The sequence below is a fragment of the Hippocampus guttulatus genome, chromosome 13 (genome assembly GCF_054856545.1).
Source record: "Hippocampus guttulatus isolate MCC_2025c chromosome 13, RoL_Hgut_1.0, whole genome shotgun sequence".
Classification (NCBI taxonomy): domain Eukaryota; kingdom Metazoa; phylum Chordata; class Actinopteri; order Syngnathiformes; family Syngnathidae; genus Hippocampus; species Hippocampus guttulatus.
The window spans coordinates 1,634,570-1,657,500 of NC_141273.1; the positions used below are offsets into that span (position 1 = coordinate 1,634,570).

General features: G+C 41.7%; 1 protein-coding gene across 5 annotated transcripts in view; it reads right to left on the minus strand.

Moving 5' to 3' along the window:
* The window catches only part of bltp1 (bridge-like lipid transfer protein family member 1), an 88,959-nt gene that overhangs the window by 11,094 nt on the left and 54,934 nt on the right, over nt 1–22,931 (minus strand). For 2 of the 5 annotated variants that reach the window (XM_086128047.1, XM_086128045.1), the window contains 23 exons: nt 22,695–22,792; nt 22,419–22,607; nt 22,154–22,322; nt 21,762–21,973; nt 21,192–21,275; nt 17,869–18,067; nt 17,694–17,753; nt 17,356–17,582; nt 15,475–15,651; nt 14,883–15,013; nt 14,574–14,697; nt 14,334–14,446; nt 8,556–8,643; nt 7,523–7,576; nt 4,284–4,552; nt 3,915–4,130; nt 3,247–3,427; nt 2,975–3,155; nt 2,557–2,718; nt 2,316–2,455; nt 2,020–2,215; nt 1,209–1,409; nt 140–316 (listed from right to left, as the gene is read on the minus strand). In XM_086128047.1, coding sequence (XP_085984173.1) covers nt 140–316; nt 1,209–1,409; nt 2,020–2,215; nt 2,316–2,455; nt 2,557–2,718; nt 2,975–3,155; nt 3,247–3,427; nt 3,915–4,130; nt 4,284–4,552; nt 7,523–7,576; nt 8,556–8,643; nt 14,334–14,446; nt 14,574–14,697; nt 14,883–15,013; nt 15,475–15,651; nt 17,356–17,582; nt 17,694–17,753; nt 17,869–18,067; nt 21,192–21,275; nt 21,762–21,973; nt 22,154–22,322; nt 22,419–22,607; nt 22,695–22,792 — 3,648 coding nt within the window. The remainder of the gene's footprint in view (nt 1–139; nt 317–1,208; nt 1,410–2,019; nt 2,216–2,315; nt 2,456–2,556; nt 2,719–2,974; nt 3,156–3,246; nt 3,428–3,914; nt 4,131–4,283; nt 4,553–7,522; nt 7,577–8,555; nt 8,644–14,333; nt 14,447–14,573; nt 14,698–14,882; nt 15,014–15,474; nt 15,652–17,355; nt 17,583–17,693; nt 17,754–17,868; nt 18,068–21,191; nt 21,276–21,761; nt 21,974–22,153; nt 22,323–22,418; nt 22,608–22,694; nt 22,793–22,931) is intronic. The other 3 variants (XM_086128048.1, XM_086128049.1, XM_086128050.1) reach the window with 3 other exon arrangements.

Here is a 22,931-nt window from a genome sequence, read left to right on the forward strand (position 1 = left end):
CCATTAAAAATATTTGATAAAAAAACTTACGTCCTGCATAACAAAACCACAAGACAACAACAAACAATTGACTAGTATGATCACTGTGACAATCAAGATGATTCTCATAAGTTCCATACTAAGAGAGCCCACAACGTACCTGAGATATTGATAAGAGTGGTGTCCATTTTGCCACCTTTACCAGGAATGAAGCTTTCAATAAATGTCGGACCTCCGGCGCGTCTCATCCTTGATAAGCTGACTTTAACAAACTCCAGGTTTATGCTCAGAGAGTCCTTTCTTCCTGTCACGGATGCAGGCTCCTCATCAACTGCACCTTCAGGACAAATGAGCGCAATTACAAAATAATCAGGTCACAATGTAATCTCTATATAGGCCACATGAGAAAAACTAATAAAGAATCGGATTTACCTGACACTGACACATGAACGCATTTGTTTACTTTGCTAAAATAATTTCACATCCTTCTTCCCTGTCCTCTGGTGTTCTCCAAGGCTCTGTTCTTGGATTTATTCTATTTGTAATCTAAATTCTCCCCTTAGGCCAAATTTAACAACAATATCTATCCACCCATCCATTTTACGATTCGCTTTATCCTCACAAGGGTGGTGGTGGTGGGGGGGGGGGGTGATGCTGGAGCCTATCCCAGCGGTCTTCGGGCAGTCGGTGGGGGACAACCCTGAACCAGTTGCCAGCCAAACACAGATGCACCCACAGACGAACAATGATCCACGTTCACACTCGCACCCAGGGACAATTTAGAGTGTTCCATTAACCTGCCATGCATGTTTTTGGAATGTGGGCTGAAAGCGGAATACCCGGAGAGAACCCATGCAGGCACGGGGAGAACATGCAAACTCCACACAGCGAGGCCGGAGCCGGGATCGAACCCTGCACCTCAATGGCACATCGACAGTAGACACAAAGCAGACTAGCATCTCTCCAATAACTAGTTGCCTTATTTGTTCATGTTTTCAGCAGCAGCATTTATAAAATAACCCCCTGGATCCAAAGTCTAAGACCCTACAGATGAGAGACTCCCACCCCAAACAGACTTATTGGTAATCTTCTGGTTCTTGTATTACATACGAGATTGCTGTATCTTCTACTCTTCAGTTTGTAGGTTTCAAAGTTTATATTGTTCTTTGAAGGTGACCTAAGGTAAAATCTATTATTAGTCTTATTACCATCGCCATCATATTCATTACCTAATGGGCTTGGGCCTGGGGGCAGGCCTGTGACAGCAGATTTCTGTTTTCCGGCACCGTAGGGGTGGAACACGTAGAGTGAGAAGTCAGACATGCAGGCAGTGAAGCTGAGACCTGAGGAGTTAATCGGTCCCCCAGTGAGGTCCGACTGGCTACTGCTGTGGCGGCTTCTACCCAGGGGGCTCCCCAGTAATGGAGAGGCTAGAGATAGGAAGAGAGCAGAAATAATCAGGCTGTTTTATACGGTCACAATCACTAACGGGGAAAATGAACAGACACAGAGGGGCTTTGACTCACAAATTTCATTTCCTCATAAATCAGATTTTTCCTATTGAAATGTCAATCTGTTCAAGTCCTAAAAAAACACGTTTGTTGCATGTTTTTGAGAAATAAAAATAGTCCTGCATTGTATTAAAAACAGAATTAAAAAATACTAATAAGAATGCAACAAAATAAAGAGATTTCTAAAGTGTATTTGTGTATTGCAGTACGTATTTGCGTGTTGAACGTGTGCCTTTAAGGGATATGGTCCACTGAGTGACAGAAGGAGCTGGAGTCAAGTGTGTTTGTGTTCATATGACGTGGGGGCGCTCAATAAAAACGTCTCTCAAACGCATCAGAGGGCAAAATATTTTCCCCCACTTTAGTGTAACATAAGTTTGCTCATACCTCAGATTTTGTATCACAATACAAAGCTAAAGAAATTACCAAACGACGCCTCATTACTCCAAATAAATTTGAGAGGATGTTGGGGCACTCGTGAGCAAAGGTATTACTCTACTCAAAATGGAATATGATTGGAATCACAGACCTTTGCTGGGAGGTAGTTTGGGCATGTGCTGCCCAGGTGGGGTGGAGGAGGGTGGGTGTGACCCATCACTGGGATGAGCCCCAGTTGGGGTCTCTAATTCACCGCGGTTGGATGAGAAAACCAGGTCTAATGATGGCAGTTTGAGCATACATTCAACTCTGGACATGGGCAGGCAGCTGAAGCGGATCTGAGAAGGCTTAAGACACAAATGTTGAATTACGAAATAAGAGAATATATTTTTGATTGATTTTAAAAAATGAAAAAAAATATTTGTAATTCTGCGAGTCGGCTCGCACCTGAACTCTGACATAGACGACCACATCCACAGGGAAAGAAGAATATGCCGACGTCGAAGCAGACACCAGGGAAGTGGCTGATTCCTCAAGTGGCTCCACTGTCTCAAACGGACCCATGTCCTCTTCCTGGGCAGCCATAGCTGAAGCGAGAACAAAAAAGACGAAAGCAAAGATAAATAACCAAAGTCGGCTGTAATGAGAGCACAGTGGCGACCGAATGAGTCGCGCAAAGGAAAACAACCTGCATAGCTTCGTTCCACTGGTGTGATAGGAATGGTTTCCAGTGCTTTTTCCAAAAAATCAAGAAGACAAGGGCTGATGACCATTTCCTCTGGCAGAGTCTGGAGGGCCACCCAGGCATACAGCTTGGCCGTTTTCACCCCACCGCTGCTTTTACCTTTGGCTACAGACACACGTTGGGGTTAAATAAGTGAAATGTATGTCGGCGACATGCAGTTAAAGAAGAAACGTCAACTCGGCAGAAGTTGCATCTTTCTCATATGCATGTGCCCATTTGACCACAGGGGAGCCACGGATTAATGCCTGCAATTCAAAAACGGCATGCAGCTCGATGGAGCACGGAATGGCGAGGCACTTGAGTGTCAGAGGTGCGAGATGGAGACCGGGCATGCAACTAAGAATGAGAGAACTCTCAATACCTGATGGGATAGGTGGGAGCGGGGGAGGTAGGAGCGAGTTAGTCTGGCTTTGGACAGCATTGGGAGGACCATTATCTTTCATACCATACAGCTTTGACTCTTTGGAGAGTGTGCGCGGAAGCGAGGATCCACGCGAGGCGTTAGGGGATTCAGTCTTCAGGGTCTTGGAGTTATAGTGCAACTGGCCCGGGGGACAAAGGAGAATCAATAATTCACAATGTAAAAGCCATTCCAAACAGAATACACTTTGAATCGCTGAGGGAGAATCTAACCTTTACGTCCACTCCTGGAATGTAGAAAACTGTGGTCTCAAGGTCATTCGATTTGGTCTGCAGTGAAGAGGGACATTTCTTTCCAGTGAGAAGATGGGTAGTGGATGTGTATGTGGGCTGCAATTTTTTCTTCTTTGGAGGCGACTCCTGGTCTAGACTTCTGAGGCTGCGATCACAGCTCCTACGAAACCCACAGAGAGAGGAGGCTGGTTCATCGACGGCATGATAGTCATTTGTTTTGCTTTGGGGTTTTTTTTTTTGGTATTTCTACTTTTGTAATGGCAATTTGACATATAAAAGCGCTAAATTGAAGAACTGTTCGTACTATTGAATGCTGACCAGTTCTTTTGCTGATAAGCAAAGTTGCATTAGTCTGTCCTGTCCTCTGTGTAGCTGCTCAAAAATGCTGATTGCGCTGGCCTTCACCAACTCCCAACAAGATAAAATGAGAGTGCAAGACGCGGAAAGGGAGAAGAGGCTCCCTTGACAGATCTGTGAACGGTGTCCCTCCCTGTTTTTTTTCTTTCTTCTCACAAATCTCATCATTTTTTTATAAATACTTTCGTTGTCTTGGGTTTCCCTGGACAAGACGCTTTTTAAATTTGATTCATATAGAAAAAGGTTTGTGTATCTGAGAAGACCAAGACGCAAGATGACTTTCACCGTACCTCCTGAGTGAAATCTCTTCATGCTCAGGTTGCTGCGTACTCTGATGAAGAACACATTTCCCACTGTCTATTTCTACACGGACATCCAGTTCAAAGTCGATGTTTCTTTCTGTCGTTGGGCCGCCGAAGCTCCGATTGGCAGGTGTACTCGGCCAACGTTCGCTGAACAACTGACTCACAGCTGAAAAGCCTGATGACTTCCTGTGGGAAGCTTGTCTAAAGGGAAAGAGCAAAGAAATGGATAATGAATACACAACACCATAGCAGAAATGATAATGCATTATATCATGAGTATTCGTCGACTTTATGTCATTCACGCAATCGGAATGCAGGAATAACTAGAGTAAAAGGGGACGAAAGCAAACGTACAAAGGCCTTCGATAGCTCAGGGGTCTCTCGCGTTCAAACTCATCCTCCTTTTCCGAGTCTTCAGAGGAAGACGAGGACAGGTCATCTCGCTGCATGTCATCGTGCTGGAAGGGAATCGTGGGTGAGAGAACAGCAGGCGTGCAGGGAGCACTGAAAACTGAGCTCTGGTCTCCAATTATGGATAAAGAATGAAGATGGTGCTGATCATGAGGATGGGATGGCTCATCAATGGTGACTGACAACAGGTCCATCTCTGACTCCTCAGGAAACTTCACAGAAGATCAGAAAGTCAAAGACTCAGTTGGACACAGTTTATGTTGCCACAAAGCGCTTCCTAAATGGAGGCATCAGCTTATCAGCTGGGGTGATGGAGTTGATGCCACAACTAGGAAGTGATACAACTATGTAGGATTGGGTATCCATAAATCATTGATTTGCTAGTTAAGATGGGGCTCATTTATTCAGAATTGTATTTGAGCAATTCACAAACAGTGGCATGTTTGGCTCCACCCAGTTGAAGGCAAGCAACCGTTACACTCGCAGTTGCTGCACTTATCTGCTAGGATATAATTAGGGCTTATCTTCGTGCAATACATAATTACCAGTAAGTAATGTCAACAAAAGTATGACTATCATTATCATTGTATATCACCCCCCCCCCCCAAAAAAAATGGACGAATAGCAATAAGAACAATCAAAATGAAATTGATCATTGATACCCAACCCTACAAGAGAGCACACCACGAAGGAGGTAGGGTTCTGTTAATTAGGCAAATAGCGCCTCCATCCACAGATATTAGCTAGATATTTAATTACTTGTCCTAATAACAGACACAATATTGTGTAACTAACCAATGTGATCGGCTCTGGCTAAATGGTCCCCTTATGACTAAAAAAAAAAACAAAACAAAAAAAACAAATTGAAGTGATATACTGTATATTTTAATCTTAATCTTATTTTCAACATGAACGGATGGATTCCCCCCAGCAGTTGACGGAGTGAAAACAATTTTAATGTTGCCAGGTTGAAAGCCGTCATTTTGAGGTCCATAGCAACCGGCACCTTTCGAAAAAGATATTGGCCCAAAACCTTCAGGAACTGTTCAAAGACGGCTGGAAAGTAAATTCCAATCGCAGGTAAGGACATCAGTGATTTTAAGCCTTTAATAGCTGAGAAAGGTTGACTTTGAAGGTCCCATTCGGCTTACGATTCATTTCCTGTGGCATCATCAGCCAATGTCTGGGTTATTTTATTGTTTTTATTTGTGGACCATTTATTTATTTATTTGAATCACATCAATGGGAAATTTGATTTAAGAATTTTGCGTCAGTTGGAGGTTTTGTTTGCCATTTGGTGTGGCCTGTGACCAGAACAATATTTCATGATGGATATCGAATCTCAAATGCATTTGGCCACATAAATGAAATAAAAACACACTTTCTTTTGTGGGGGTTTTTTTTTTGCATTTGATGTATTACATAAGCAGCAACCAATCAACACTTTATGCATACTGTAAAGTCACCCAAGTCACGAGCCATTCATTGTGGGGAGGGCGAGACGGGCTTTGAAATGACCAATCACGATCATCTTTTCATCTGCACATTTACCAGTGCTCATATTTGATTTTAATTTCATCCCACTTAAATCAGTATAAAAGTGGAAATACGCTTGTGACGCACGTCAATGACGTGGTGTGTCATCTGTAGTAAACCTCACATGAAATCCCTATATTCACATCTTATTTCTTTTGTTTTTTGATTTAAATATTGAATTGAATCCAAACAGATTTTTTTTTTTTTTTTTTGCACGATAGGGTCAAGGTCAAAATGTGTGTTGTCATGTGCTCAATTTCGTGTTGCAGGATCACATTATGATGTAACTTCGACTTTTTAGTTGTTGCTATGTGCATGTGTATAAATAATTTGTGAAATGACATTCGAGGGGAGGAATTTTGGGTAGGTTTGAGATCAAGTTTGCAAGTTCCCCAAGACACGCTTAAAAACACCTTAGTCATTGATGCACTTTGTCTTTTGACCACTTATTTTGATGCTACTATTATAAATTTGGGACTATGAGTAAATGAAAATAGAGATCTTTCAAGATGGTATTTTTGAAGCAATCTCAAAACCAACATTTTTTTGTCCATATCTCAAAACTAACCCATGTAGACTTTTTAGCCAGAGTGGGTCACCAAATGACATCCAAAGACAGAACACTACCATCCTGCAACAGTTCTCAGAGGTCATGCATTTTCCGTCGAATGAAATTTCAGAGACAGTATGAGAATGATGATGAAGCTGGCATGGCACCCCAACTGGAGCAGAGGCGAGACAATGGAAACAAGTAACAATGGCAAATGTGATTTGCATTATGTTGTGCAAAAATACCACAAGGAACCTTGCGATATTCAACCGAATTACTGATGAGAGATCTGACGGTGTCTGAACATGCTTGATGCAGATGCCTCAACTTTTAATTGTAAATTGTTTCCAATATCAAGAAAATATTGCGCTTCCTGGCACAACACAGAAGGTCCCAGCTAATACCCCAAAATCTTTAAGGAAGAATGTCTGCTTTTGCCTCGCGCAATCACACCCTTTTGTTTTACTGTGATTCAGGCGGCACCAAAATCCTTTGGTATGCGATCACTGCATGGATATTTTTGGGTACGAGAAAGGAGAAGTATTATTAGTAGTAGTGGTGGTGGTTCATGTGCCATGCAGAATTATTGACAGAAATCAGCCATTTATTAGTCGGTAGCAACACCAGTTAGGATTTTTAAAGTGTACCTAAACAAGATGAAAAATACGTTGACTTCAGAATGTACAGTATATTTGAGCATGCCTTCTTTATTGAACAGGCGGGCGGAATAATTTAACGCCACGTAACACCATGGACAAATCGCTATCCTGCACACTGACGACAGATTATTGTGGGATTATAATTTGATTAATGAATAAATGAACACAAGTCATCCGCTTTTTGCATGCTGCGTGAACAAATTAAAACTGCTGTCATGGATGGCAAGTTATGCATATCCACTGACACTGTTGCTCAAACATAATGCTTAAGTCCAGCCTGATTGCTGAAGCCAGTATTTCATCATCTTGTTAGGATTTTAAAAAGCCTAACAGCATCACTAAAGTAATCACGGAGCAAAAGAGGAAACAGAAGTATATCATTAGTCAGTCAGGCTTTGCGATTATTCTTTGTAAAAAAGTAATTTTTGAACGTATACCTTGAATACATCTCCTGGACTGACAGGTGCAATTGCAGACTCCAAAGCCTGATTCTTTATATTAAATTGAACAAAAAGTTAAAAACAAACAAACAAAAAACCCAAACCAAATAAATGAAATAAAAACAAAACTCATCTTTAAAGCTCAAAGCTTTAAAGGTGAATGTATATCCGGTGATCATATTCGGCCATAATATTTACATCATGTAATAATATTTACATCATGTAAAATTCATGGAGTACAGTGGTGCCTCTACTTACGATATTAATTGGTTCTGGAAGAAATTTCTTAACGAGAAAAAGTAGAGACGCGTTTTCCATATAAATGCCCGAATCCGTTCCAAGCCCCCCAAAATTCAGACATAAATGTTTTCTCAAGCATAAAAATGCATCAAAATATGTAGCAAATCCATGTTAGAATTAGATTATTGCACAATAAATGAGAGTTGTACAAAATGTAAAAAACAAAGAGTAAAAAATATAAATGATGGCCATTTAACTTTTAACTGCGTTCATTGTTCATCTATCTATCTATCTATCTATCTATCCATCCATCCACACTTAGACACATACGGTAGAGGTCCTTCTTAGCCAATGGGATGCCAGGATGATGCTTGGTGCAGCCAATGGCAGAGCAGCAATAAGTATGTTGCATTCAGGAAACCCATACTGAACTTTAACCTTTCGTATCTTGAAATTTATTTCGTAACAAGACGCAATATTTTCCTGCTGAGGGGTTTTATAACTTGAAAAATTCGAATGAAGAGAGGTTCGTAAGTAGAGGTACCAGTGTTTTCACATTAATGTGGTAATGAAGGATGACATAGGTCATGGGCACGCCCCAATGTAATTTATAATCTTTTATGTTAACGCGATGCGTCTTATGCCTCCTACAGACAGCTGAGTGATGCTATTCCATTTTTGTGCGTTTTGCTTTCATAATTTAAAATCAACGATTATTTTTAAATCAAAAGATGTCTGGCAAACCTACAGAATATTATGAGTGGGCAGTATAGACACAACATGACGTTACCGTATCCTGAATGTTGAAAGTCACCCGTGGTCCGGGAGAGGACACATCCACACGCACATCAGGGAAGTCATCCACATCTATTCTAGAACTGAAAACAGCAGAGCAACATCAAAAGATGATTCGAAAGTATCATGCATCGGTGCAAATTCACGCTACACTGACTTACTCAATGTTTGCACATACTAGAACAGGCATAACCTTGATTGATGGCACAAAACAGGTGATCTACTAACTGGGCATACCCAATGTTGAGACAAAAGAGGAATATTGCCATGCAGTTTGTTTTGTGTGTTCTGGGAGAAGTACAGTATCTGCAAATAGATTAATCTAGCACACAATGTGATTTATCAAACATGCCGTGGCTTTGCATCTTCATTTCATATCGCTAAGACGTACGCACACATGAGATGCAACTTTTCTGCTTGAGTAAACATTTTTGCAATGCCAAGAACAAATCGCGTGACAATTGAACAATGTCATTTTTAAGCTTCTGAATGATGACACAATGACATAGTGCAATGCAGTCAGAAAAACAATTTCTTTCAAAACAAGATGCCAGGACGCAGCCCTTTTATTTTCTGATTAAAACACTACAGTGAAACTCCTCTACAACGAAACCATGTTTGCAGCAAGAAATCTTTCACAACAGAGGACTTTTCACAATAGCAAACTTATATCAGATGTAAACACACACACACACACACACACACACAAACGTATATGTAATCTTTATTTTTATTCCAATAGTGCAAAAGTATGAGCATACACTTATTTGACACTTCATATAGCCAGCATAGAAAGAAAAAAAAGGGAAAGAAACTGTGAGATTTACGATTAGCATTCACTTTCACTTACATCAATTTTGTGCATAATGTATTTTACTTTGCTTCCTCCATCTTTCATTTTTATTGCTTTTATACTGTCCTCAAGCGTTAAAGCTTTTCTTTTCTTCACTCCTTGGTCTGCAAAGATCCATTTTTGTAGCCATTTTAGCAATGCAGCGTTCGTGCTGCGTCTGAAACTAACAATAACAATTCCTGTACTTCTGCGCATGTGTAAGACACTGTGTTTGCTGTTGCCGTTTCCGAGCTAAGCAGTAGGAGTCGCTGTAGGCTGAGGTTGGATTAGACGTTTGCGCAGAGCTTGTTTTTGTTGTAGTGAATCTCGTTGCGAGACAAGGGCAGAGAAAAAGATTTCGTATAAGATATCCCTTTATTTGTCCCGCAATGGGGAAATTACAGTCAGAATTCAGAAAGGAAAACGCTGGGTAGGGAGAGGGAAAAAAAACCCCACGCTCGAACTATCCTCTTCTGAGGATAATTTAAGTCCAGGATAAAAAAAGACCCTAGCACATAAATAAGCATATGACAGTTACAACAAGACATAACATGTAATAAGGGTGAGGATGAATGGGAAGGAGGGGGGGGAGGTGACCGCGACGCGGCAGTCTGACCAGCTGCACGGACAACACGAGCGCTCTGCAGATCCAACCACGTCACGGGGGAAAAATAATCGGAGCGATGAAGACGGTGATAATAAGGATGTGTATGCGCGTGTGGTTGTCCAGTTGTGTATGTGTATGTGTATGCGTGTACAGGTCATAGCTGCTTCGTCGAGGTCTGCTCATGAAGACAGTCCCGGCTTATCAGTCCATGGCCGAGAAGGAGGGGGGTGATGGTGGGGGCCCTACATTCCATGCATACTTCCATCCAGGGGAAAGGGCCAGATAGCGTTGTTTGTTTTGGAGGGACGGCCGCCAACAATTTCAGACAGCCTTGAGTCCGTGGCCTGTATCTCCTCAATGGCGCCGATCAGCCAAATCCGCAATCTCTTTCCGCAGCGCGGATTCCAACTTCTCCATGTTGTTCTCGATCGTACGGAGTCGCTCCAAAACCGCATCAAATTGCGGTTGAGCTCAGTCACCGCTTGAGTCTGAGTGTTGGACACTCGCGCCAAAGCATCCAGAATGACCAGCAGCTTCTTCCCTTCCAATAAAGCCGCTCCCGTCGGTTGAATTTTGTGATAGAACAGAAAGCTGCCAACACCAAACAGCAGCATACCTGTTATCAAAAGGCCGATAATGTAGATGTCTTCCACATCCTCAACGGACAGTATTGACGGGCACGCCATTCTCCACTTTCTCCATGGATCAAGGGCGTATCCGGCAGCAAATGTCCCCGGGGGGGCAAGCAGGCTCCCCACTGCCTGCTCTTTTCGTCGAAAAAATGTTGTCGATTGAATCGAGAGACCAGCCAACTAATTCCATGGTTAGTTCTTCGGATGAAAATACGGTAGGAGGCTAGGAAAAGTTAGACAAAGACAGCACAAAGACTAAGTGGCGAGCAAGGAGAGGGTGGGGGTGAGGGCAGGAGCTGAGCAAAAAGCGTCCGCCTTCGTCGAGAGCCAAGCAGAAAAGAGATAGAGAACGCAACAGTAGGATTTTTCGTTGTAGGGGGAGCAGAAAAGTGGGAATGGTTTTAATGCATGAAGATTTTTTCACACTCGGGGGTATTTTCGCCCATGTAGGTTTTGTTGTAAGGAGTTTCACTGTACATATATGAAGACCAAGGGGGCCATATCTGGCCCGCCATATCATTTTGTGTGGCCCGTGAGAGTGAATCAAGCTTTTCAAGCAAGTCAACTTTTCCATGATGCTTGCTAATGTCTGAACCAAAATGTAAAATTGTCATATGTAATCCATCATTACATAGAGATTATTTTTGCATTATCTCATTATGTACTTATTACATTAACATCAACAATGGCTGAATTAACCATTGTACTTGACTTCTAATTTCAAAACTATCTATCCCCCAATTTGTTGTGCACTGTATATGTAAGTATATGTATGTGGCCTGCTACAAAAATGAGTTTGACACCCCTGATATACTGTGTTATGAGTTCCCAAGAACACAGTAAGAACCAGATATAAGTAACGCGACAATAATTATTGAAAAACAGCAGTTTGCTGTCAGCAAGACAAGTTTCTACATCCACCCTATGTTCTATTTTAAGGACAACAGTCAGCGATTTAAATGGTCATTGAGACGCGCAGCGGAGAGGCGGGTAATGACGTCATTGCTGTAACGTAGGCCTGCACCTACGGTGAGCGTAATTTTGTTGAGCTTTCTGTCTCACAAGGCCCAGAGACGAGCATCTAGAGCAGCGGTCCCCAACCTTCTTTGCCCCACGGAACGGTTTGATGTCAAACAATATTTTCAGGGACCGGCCATTAAGATGTGGTGGATGAATAAAACAGAATAATATGACATGGCCTGCATGAAAACTGTGGTATTTTCTAAACATAATAATAAACACGAATCATGACACAAGTAACGTCCTATCTGGCCGTAACACACTGTGGTCGCTATGGTAATGTTTCAACGTACCTTCAAAATATATACCACAAATACAAATTGCATGAAAAATACGACTTACCATTGCCGCATATTATTGAAGATATCACCTATGTTATATGTTTAGCTTAAAACTTTGTATCATAGACAGGTCGACCTTGACTATTAGGTCTCTGTCCTGAACATCCGCTACTTCAAACAAAGAATGTAGTTTGAAGCTGGGGTCCTATCTCCCCTTGAGTGATTAACAGCCCTCCAAGTGTTTTCTTTTGCGTCTCCCACCTTGGGAAAGTTCCTGAAGGCTGTCAAGGTCCCTAGAGGAGGAACTCTTGTCTCGAGATATGGTCTGTACTTTGTCAGAATGCCAAGATTGAACTACATTGACCTTTCTTTGTTTCTGATTTTTACATAAGGGGAAGGACTGCCCGCCCCTAAATTAATATAATTAACATACTATGCCTATATGTACGTGTGACTGTAGTTGCTCGGGGCTTCCTGATGAAATCTGAGACTCACAGGAGCCCGAATCGATTCGTGTTGTGCCCTGAACGTTCAGTAAAACATCTTGCAAGAACTTCTCCATTTCCAGCCTCTGACTTTTGCACATCAACTCAGCCCGAATCAAACGAACACGCGGAGGACCTGGGGAAGTGGAGAACGGTCAAGGGATCCCGCCGCGTCGACAACAACACACTTCCCCCTGTTTGATCATCCTCCAACATTATGCAGAGTGGACTTGGTGCGTGGGAATCTCCCGTTGGGATGAATCCATCTTTTAAGTCGGACTCCTGATACTGTCTATTAAATGTAGCCTTTTTTTTGAAAGTTGTAGCTCCTTCTTCTATCTCCTGGCTGGGCCTTTCCCCCTTCCCAATGGTGTTTTGTTTTTTACTCATTTTGCTAGCTTCTGGGTTTCATTTTAGCAATAACCTATCACGTGACTGAGAAGCGCGCCTTGACTGTGTCAAGAGTGACATACTGTAGATTCGGAAATAAATAAAACGGAAGTCATTCTTTCTGTGCGGCCCGGTACCAACTGACCCGCGGACCGGTGGTTGGGGACCGCTGATCTAGAGTATCTGTTTTCACACTGAGAGGTTTAAAAATAAATCAATAATTCTACGCCATGCTGTGCTAAAGGGAATAGCAGGGAACTGTCCGTGTGTGCAAGTACGTGGCTGATAAATATGAGTGTCTGTGCTAACAGACGACCTGTCGTTTGTGCCGACTTTGATTGACGTGTTTGTGCACAGGCGCTACTGAACAGTGACCTAACAAAACACATCCATCCATCATCCATCCATCCATTTTCCAAACCGCTTAATCCTCACTAGGGTCGCGGGGGGTGCTGGAGCCTATCCCAGCTGTCCTCGGGCAGTAGGCGGGGGACACCCTGAATCGGTTGCCAGCCAATCGCAGGGCACACAGAGACGAACAACCATCCACACTCACATTCACACCTAGGGACAATTTAGAGCGTTCAATCAGCCTGATGAGTTGAAAATGGAAGCGAAGAGCTATATTTTGAGGATAAATATGTCTGCATGTGGCCGTATGTAGCGCTGTTTGATTTCATGAATGTAAATGAAGACAGACGAAATGATTACCGCCACAGCTTGTAGTGTATGCCGCTGCTTTTTTAAATCGGAAAATATTACATCGTAAGCAGATATCTTTTTTTCTCCCTCCACTTCATGACTAGAGATGGTCATGTTTTATTTATTTATTTATTTTAAAGGCTATGCACATTGCATCTATTTATTGATGTACACATTGCATTTGTTTATTGATGCAGTGACCATGCATTATGAAAAGTTGGGTATGTTGAAGTGGTAAAGCCATCGATTTGTTTGCATTATTATTGTAATCTGTGCTGTAGTTTGATTTTGGGGGTTCCTGACAGTATAGCAAGCATACGACAATATAATGATGACACACTTGTGCGGCAGAATTATGTTGCCATGGTGAATGCTTACAAGACTACATGTCAAAAGAATTTAGTAAGTTTAAACTTGTATTTGTAGTCAAGAAATACGTTGTTTTTCAGAGTAATTAATGCTTCATTTACCTTTATCTTAATATCCTATCATCTATAATACATCTGATATTGCTTATTGTAATAAAGATGAAGTAATGGCTGCTTTGTTAAAAAAAAAGATTACTGGAAAAATATAATCTGAATCTTTGAAAACGCTTTCTGTATAGCGTCTTTCTTTGTAAATATCTCATGTTACAATGCGGGCAGCTGCGGCTTATAGAAAGATGCGGCTTATGTGTGTCCAAAATGTTTTTTCCTTTAAAAATGTACTGAGTGCGCCTTATAATCAGGTGCGCTCTATAGTCCGGAAATTACGGTCCATCCGTTACTCATGCCTATCCCACATCATTTCCATAATATGACTGAAGACTTGCTTTTCATTACCTCTGTCTGTCCATCCGTTTAAGAGGTGGTCGTCCGGCGGCTGCCGAGATGCTTTTGGAACGGTTATAGCTTGGTTTGTAGCCAAGACCCCACTTATCCTTTAGAGAGGCCGCCTTGAGGGAGGCAAAAATAATAAAGTCAGAAATAGTTCCGTCAACGTATAAATGACACACGCACATTCTTGAGAAAGTGACCAGTGAAGTGAAAGCTGCAGTAAATGCAAAGAGTAGGACAGCTCACCCTCATACTGGAGCGACGCAGCTTTTTCCTGACATCTCTCCTGATGTCATTGACAGCCACAGACTCCAGCTGTTGATAACGCTGAATCTCCTGGTTGATAGTGCCCTCACTTGCTCCCAATTTTCTAAAAATGCAGAAATTCCACTGAGTTCAAACTTTCAGAGGGGCATCTCTCAGACCAATTGTTTGTTCTGGTTGGATTGAAAACGTTTAGTTTACGTCACAGAAGCGCTTCAGCATTCTACTTAAGGCTCGGATGTACTGCATCTAGGGTCTCATCTTGATAAAGTGTTGACGTCGGATGCCTACTTGAGGTCATCGATGACTTTGGCCTGTTCGTTCAGCTCTCTGATGTCCACCACCCTCTTGGTAAACTTTCGACCACGCGCGTCAATCATCTGGTTTCCCATGACCATCTGCCTTCTGGGATCAACTGCCTCCTGGTGGGAGAATGGAATGTTAAGACTGATCGTGGTAGCAATTCAACCCGCAAAGCCCTTTCATGTATATAAGTCCAGTGTGTGCCCAGAAGGTGCTTCAACACGTAATTGAGGTGTGTTATTAGTCTTGTTACAATTCAATCAGGGTTGAGTATATTTTCTTTTCAATAAAAGTACCGCCACCATCACCACTCCACTCCAAGTGAAAGAGGGAAAAGTGAAAAATCTTTCCCATGATTGTCACATGAATTTATTTAATTTCACCCAGGATTAAATCTTAATAGTGGATATCAGTATGTGCAAATGCTAAGCAATGCTACCTTGAAGCACTTTTTATAACATTGCTCAGTATTGTTTGACTCCACAACCCTCATTGGTCAGCAGTAGGTAGCAGAAAGGTTGGTCATCTTGGAAGCACTTTTGTCAGCCCAAAGAGTTTAACGCGATAGCTAGCTACATACACAAGCCCAGGAGAGAGGTCTTTGGGCCCGGGTACTGTCCGCTCGAAGGCGGGGAGATGGACAGTTTAAGTAGTCTGCTGGGACTGATACACTCTGGGGCCTGGGGCTGAGGCCCAGGATGCGGTTTACCAGACGTTTCTTTAACGTCAGCCGTGGGCTGAACTGGCTCTCTGGACTCTGCGGGAAAACGGCAGGGTCAAACGCATGGACAGAATGAAGATTTTCTATAGAAGCTCTGATTAAGTTCTGTGTGGTTAGTTTTCTACAAATGTATTGCTAGTCCAGTGACATAATGTCATTTGGGAGTTTTTTTTTTTACAATATTTAGATCTTGTTCATATGAACAGTATGGCACTTTCACACATTCTAGTGTAAATTATTTCTCACAGGTGGTGAACTCGGTCATCACAATTCCATCTTTTGGCATGGGAAAGCACAAATGTCAAAATCCAATAACCTATTCCAATAATCGGTTTTTGATGTTCAAACTGTACGATCTGGAATAAGAATGAGATCCTCGTCCAGTGAGGACTTTAATGGACTACCAAAGACAAAAAACGATGCACCCACGTCAAAATCAGGTGGCTAAACTTGCCACTAAACTATAGGTGTTGCCATTATGAGCTTTCAATAAAATGTACATGACTTAAGTTTTACACACAATGGGAGACCAGTGGTTTTAGGCTACGTTCAGACTGTACTCAATTCGGATTTTTGGGTGGAATCAGATTTTTTTTTTTTGTGTAATAGTTGAAATTACATAATGACTGTGAAAGAAGAGACATCACTCGCAACATAGTAAATATGGTCCGGAATGTAGAGGCTCATCTTTTTTGTCATCTCATATCTTCCGAGGACCGATGTGGGAGGAGGTAGAACATTTTGGGAAGATAAGGCCAGGCTTTTGTATCTCTTGATTTCATGGAGATGTCTATTAAAGATGTCACGTCTTTGCTGCACATAATAAAAGAACTGTCTGCATGACTGAATTAGTACTATTACCATAAATGTCCACTTCATGTTTCAAGTGGTCTTAAATTAAAATAAAATATAAAGACAATGCTGTTACTCAAAACAACTTTGCAGGTTCATGGATGATTGCCGATCTCGCTCCCAAACAGCCGTCCCTGCCCGCGCGGATCGCATTTTGTGCGTTTGATAATGTGTAAGTCAGATAGAGGCAACCTGTCCCTTCAGACTGAGGTTGCATCGCAAAGAATCCAATAAGTATCTGATCTATGACCACATGTAAAAGGTTGGATTTGTGTTTTTTGGGGGATCGAAATTGAACCATTCAGAGTGTCAAAAAAAAAAATCTGATAGGGGTCACATATGAGCAAGTTTTTTTTTATTTGGGCCACATTTGCCTGCAGTCTGAACGTAGCCTAACCCGGGCCATTTCACTCTGAGTGCATTTTGAAGCATAACAACACTTAAGCATTTAAAAAAAAGAAGAATAATGTGCCAACTTATAGCGATGGCTACAAAAGCATTTAATTACTTTTCTGTAATGCATCAAATAAATGTCATGTGTGCTTCTACTCAATACTTGGCAACTGAACCCATTTCATGTGTGTAAAAATATATATTAAAAAAAAAATAATTGAACCAGTCAGTGATTCTATTTACATATTACAATCGTAAGGTGTGCTTTTATATGAAAATAATGTATTTCTGTTTGTGGCTGACTTATAGGCAGGACAACAGTGTCTACCATAATTTCTTTCTTCACTTCCACAGTAGATGTCTTGCTTGCCATATTGCAATATTATGGTTGTCTGATATCATATCCGACACTGAGATAAAAGATTGGCTTAACTTAGCAGTGGGAATGATAGAGCAATATTTGTAGGGACTCTCACAAAGCAGATATTTACTCACCATGTGGATGGTGGGTGACATGGTGTCATCTTCATCCTCATCTGATAGGTCCACCATGTTGACAGAGTTGAGGTCGGTGATGTCTTCTACGTCTTCCTCCCCAGTCATTGATGTCAGCGTATTACCCAGGGCATTGAGGCGCTTGCCAATGTTAGGGTCCATGTGAACATCAATGCCACACATTTTCCAAAGCACATTCAGGGTCCAGGTACCGGCACTGCTGCTCTCTGATTTGTTGAAAAGAAAAGAAAAGCCAAGGGCAAGGATGAAATACTTAATCTTATTGAATTCTGGTGTGTGATCCATATATTATTATTATTATATTTAGAACAACTTGCCAGCAGATGGTTGCCCCGTGGTCCGAGAACACACTTCGTATGTGCCATCAGGGACTATACCTGAGTAGTCATCACAAACAAACGTATCACCCGGATGAATATTTCAGAGGAGAATAAGATGAATTTCACGACGGCCAATATTCTCCGCCATAGAAAATGAATATTTATGACTTACAAGCATTCATGACTAAATCTCCACGGATCTCAGGTTTCCAGTCATCCCAAGAGGTCTCAAAGCCTTCTGCAAAGCGGATGCAGAAAGTCTTGAAGTGGCCTTTGCTAACCAAGGACTCAGAGGAGCAGGCGGTGATCAGTGTACTCTCAATAGTCAAGACCAGAGCGGAGCTGGTGTCAAAATCTATGCTGGGGTTTGCCTGGCAAAGCACCAAAGAGAGGGAAGGAAATGTGTTATTTGGACTTGCAAGCAAAATACTGTATTTACATATTTGCCAGACATCCATCCATATGTTAGGCCAAAGAGTAAACAGTGGAACCTAGTGATTTAGAATCACAGGTAACACTCCGCTTTGTATCAGTTCCTTTGATTTAATTACCGGTACCTCCAAAAGCTACAGTGGGATGTTACCAAGAGTTTTGTTTTTTTGGTTGGGTTAGATTTTTGTCTATTTTGATGGGGAAAAAACTCATTTTACCTGAATTCCTGAATAGACTGTATAATAACATCTATAAATTCATGGCTTATGGTGTTAATGTCTGTCTCTTCCTTTTGTTCATTATAGCCGATATATAAATGAATACCATGAGCAGGGCTGCCAGGATTAGTTGACTAATCACGACTACGTTGAGAATTGATGGTTGAGAATTAATTTATAGGCCAAAGCGTCGTGATGCAAACAGAAGCATTGAGTGTAATGCAGTGTCTGGTACAAAGATGTGAAGCCGACTGCTGCAACAAGTACACGTGCTATGAGTGGCAGTAACACACCACCAATGTGGTGAGAAGGCCAATTTCAATAGAAACCTTAGGTTCCCAAATAATATCTCGGCATCAATGAGGAAGTATGCTTTTATTTTGAAGTTGCTCCCGGCAGCTTGTTGCAGCGTAACAGCTAATTTGACTCGTCTTCCAGATTGTTGCCAGAGAGGTCGATAATGCAACGTCCTGAAATCAAGTGCAATCGCTATTTAAGGACGCCAAAATGCTGACGTTGTGTGATACTGTTGCTAACTTTTAGCGGCGGCTCTGGCGGCGGTGGCTAGCAGCGTCATGGCGTGATTACTTTTCAAAGTCGGTTTAATGATTACACATTTTGATGCTGACAGCCTGACACAGTTGCCGTTCCAACTGATCACTGATTGAGCAAACCAGGCTTACTCAAATATGCTGATTATGCCGGCTAAATTGCTACTGTATTTCGGAGGTCACTTGTTCCTCTTAATTCTTTAAGAATTTTGTCTATTAATTAATTAATCTATTTTTTAATTTATTTATTTCATCAATTTCAATAACCAACATAAAAAACAGGAAACAAGAAGAGTAATATATATCTATGGATAATTTCATAGTATCTGTGGTTGTTTTGAAATGCTCTATAAATATAGTTGAGTAGTATCAGTGCAACTGTACATAGTGTATAGTCCATTTCAAAATGCGATAAACAGTGACAGATTTTAAAAAATAAATAAATAAAGGAGGCCACAGTACAGTGAAACTCCTCTAGAACGAAACCTACATGGGCGAAAATACCCCCTAATGTGGAAAAAATCTTCATGCATTAACACAATTCCCATTCTACTGCCCCCCCCCCCCCATACAACGAAAAAAAACCCCTGTTGCGTTATACGAAATCATTTTCTCTGATCCAGCCTCGCGAAGACATTCACTACAACGAAGTCTAATCCAACAGCGACCTCTACTGCTTCGTTCGGAACCGGCAACAGCAACCACCACACTGGTTTACATAGTGAACAATGTTTATTTCGGTCACAGCTGCGAGTTTCCTGAACGCAACATACTCATAGCTGCTCTGCCATTGGCTTACCGAGCATCATCCTGGCCTCCGATTGGCCAAGAGGGACCTCACTGTCTATGTGTGTAGATAATGAAGCTAGATCCGTAGAAGGTAGAGTGGAATGCATCCGATTAGCTGCTCAGAGTAAATTGCTTATGGCTCGACGGACATTCAAATAAACAAACGTTTCCTCGTATTACAAGTAAAGTGTTTTCCTCGAAAATGCTTTACTTGTTACCATGCTAAAACCCTTACGCTAACTGGAGCGCTAATGAGAGAGAAGCGCTCCAGTTAGCGTAAGGTTTTTAGCCTTCGAGAGCCAACTATGGCCATCGAGGACTACGAAGCGTCCCGTGGCTGGCTTAAAAGTTCATTGCATGACATCAGCTGAGCAACGCTGTCTTGGGTGGCGATCGAGGAGAGGTCGAGTTAGAGACAGTGAGATGGTGGAAAGAAAAGCCACCGGGTCCAGGAAGTATTTGTTATTGTTAGATTCAGTCGAGCATGGACGTTGCATTGCTAAAATGGCTACAAAAAGGACCTTTGGATGTCAAGCAGTTAAGATAAGAAGAGCTCTGATACTGGAAGAGAGGGTTAAAGTGATCAAAATGAAAGATGGAGCAAGCAAAATAAAATACATTATCCAAGAAATTGATGTAAGTGAAAGTGAATGCTGATTGTAAATTTCGCAATTTCTTTCCCTTTTTTTCTTTCTACACCGACAATATGAAGTGTCAAATAAGTGTGTGCTCATACTTATGCACTATTGAAATAAAAATAAAGATTACATATACGTTTGTGTGTGTGTGTGTGTTTACATCTGAGATCAATTTTGCTACAGTGAAAACCCCCCTGTTGTGAAAAGATTCTTGCTGCAAACATGATTTCGTTGTAGAGGAGTTTCACTGTATCGCCTTCAATTTAAGTTGCACAGTGATTTATCAAGATGGCAGGAATGCCGGTACAAGCTGCCAAGTTTAATAAAAGTTCAATGTACTACCATCCTAATTGTCTTTATTATTCATTTGGATATAACTTAAACAATTCAAGATCAAAGCTAAGAGCAGCTGCTTGCTGATGCCATATGATTTTCATAGGATATGATGCGTCCACTGATCGCGACCACTGTTGATGATTAGCAAAATTATAGTTTGTGGTATCCCTAATCATGAGACAAATTGGATGAATTAAAAGCAGGAATTCAGATCAGATTTTCAATTCAAAAGGATTGGCATGAAAAATAATGCAATCATGAAAATACTTAATTTGCATCCTATCTTTTTACGAAAGTAGCAATTTAAGACCCACCCTGAGAACCATTCACACACCACCACCGCTATGAGTTATGACAGCTTTCTGAATTTTACTCTTTTGGAGCTGTCAGCATTTTTATTTGGTTAATTTTAACCAGAGAAGAGCAGTGCGAAGAACTGTAATTTCAAGAGATTTCAACAAGGTTTGTTAATCAAAGTTAACCCCTGTCCCCTAGCAACCCGTCAGAAGCAATATACACAATGCAGTTTACTTTTCGTGCATTTTTATGCGGGGCTTTTGATGTGCAGGGCCCAGATTCAGAGTTGGTGCCTTCAGCAGAGGTTGCTTGTCCTTTCTATGGAAATAATTAATGACAAATACATGTATATACATACACACGTATGCGTGCGCGCGCACACACACACACACATACACACACACACACACACACACACACACTCAAAAACCCTGTTTTAGTGAAGTTGTAATGCTGTGTAAAATGTAAATAGAACTGAAGAGAAATGACTTGCAAAACCTACATTTCACTGAATACACAACAAAGAGGTAAGATATTTAATGGTCAAACTGAGAAACGTGATTGTTTTTAAAAATATGTTTTCATTTTGAGCCTGCAACACGTTACAAACCAGCCTGGAATATGAACATTCCTGTCTTTATAGCCTATTTGGTTGAACAGAAGTTGAAAAGGATTTGCAAATCATTGTGTTGCTTTTTTTTTTTGTTTGTTTGTTTATGTTTGACTCAGAATCCCAAATTCATTGGAATTGAGGTCCGTACAAAATAAGGTCCAAGTCCGACAATATACTGTACATCTGATTACCTGGGATGCACTGGTAATGGGCAGGCAGATGCCCAGGTCATTGACGGTCAGTTGAAGGAAGAGGGTGCTGAAGGCCTGGGCTGATGTCTGTTGAATACCTGGCAGCTTGTCCACCACCTCTTTTGTGGCTACATGAATGTCTTTGTTGAGCGCCAAACGCTGTTCATTCCAGTTGTCATATGCTGCCTTGTAATTCAGCCAGAATAGCACAGCTGCCGGAAAGCACGTGAATCGGACACATCGAACTTTTCAGCAATGTCCAAATTGCACATAAGAACTAGACGTTCAGAAGAGCAAACAGGCAAACCCCCTTACCCAATCTGCCGAGATAGATAATCACCTGGTGGACTTTGGTATTTGACATTAGAAATAGAAAACACAAGAACGCTGACCTCTGTCAAACGCCACTGGCTGGGCGAAAAGAATAGGCCTGTTGAGTGTGATGAGAACAGCCTCCTTGTCAGACGAGGCACTGATCTCCTCCTGAAGAGCATTTCGGAGACCAATTCGGGTCCGAAAGTATGCTACCTGATGGAAGTCTGAGCCAGCCTCTTCATACACCTGCAATAGGAAAAGTGGGTTAACTATCTCCTCCCCGCAAAACAACAAAACAAAAAAAACCTTCAGCAAATTAGGTCATTGATGGCGGTTTTGTACCTGGTGCTTGACTATTTGTCCAAGGGCCAGGTGGAGGTCAACTTGACACTTGCCAAAAAGTTTCAGGTAACTGCTGCTGCCACCAGGCTGAGCCTTACATTGGATCCTGTTGGATAACTCGAGCTCAATCAAGCCGGTCTCAAAGCGGACCGCTCTCATTGACGGGGTGGTGGCGGTCATCTGGATTCCCTGTGAGAAGAAAAGGTCTGGTTGAAATAGTTTGTATGATTTGAGTATTCTGAAGAATACTGACAGACAGATATTGAGTAAAAGTACCTTGAACATGAGACTCAATGAGTACAGCAGGATTTTGGGCTTGTCTGCATCGGTTGAGGTGTCATGCTCATTCCACAGTGGGATGGGCTGTTCGACCCCTGCCGCAATCAACACATCCAGAACGAGTCAAGATCACACGTTCTTAATGACCACCGTAATCTATTCGGTTAGCTGTGCGACATGATTCAATATTTTAAGATCACAATAAATCTTATTTTGTAAATATTGCGACAAAAT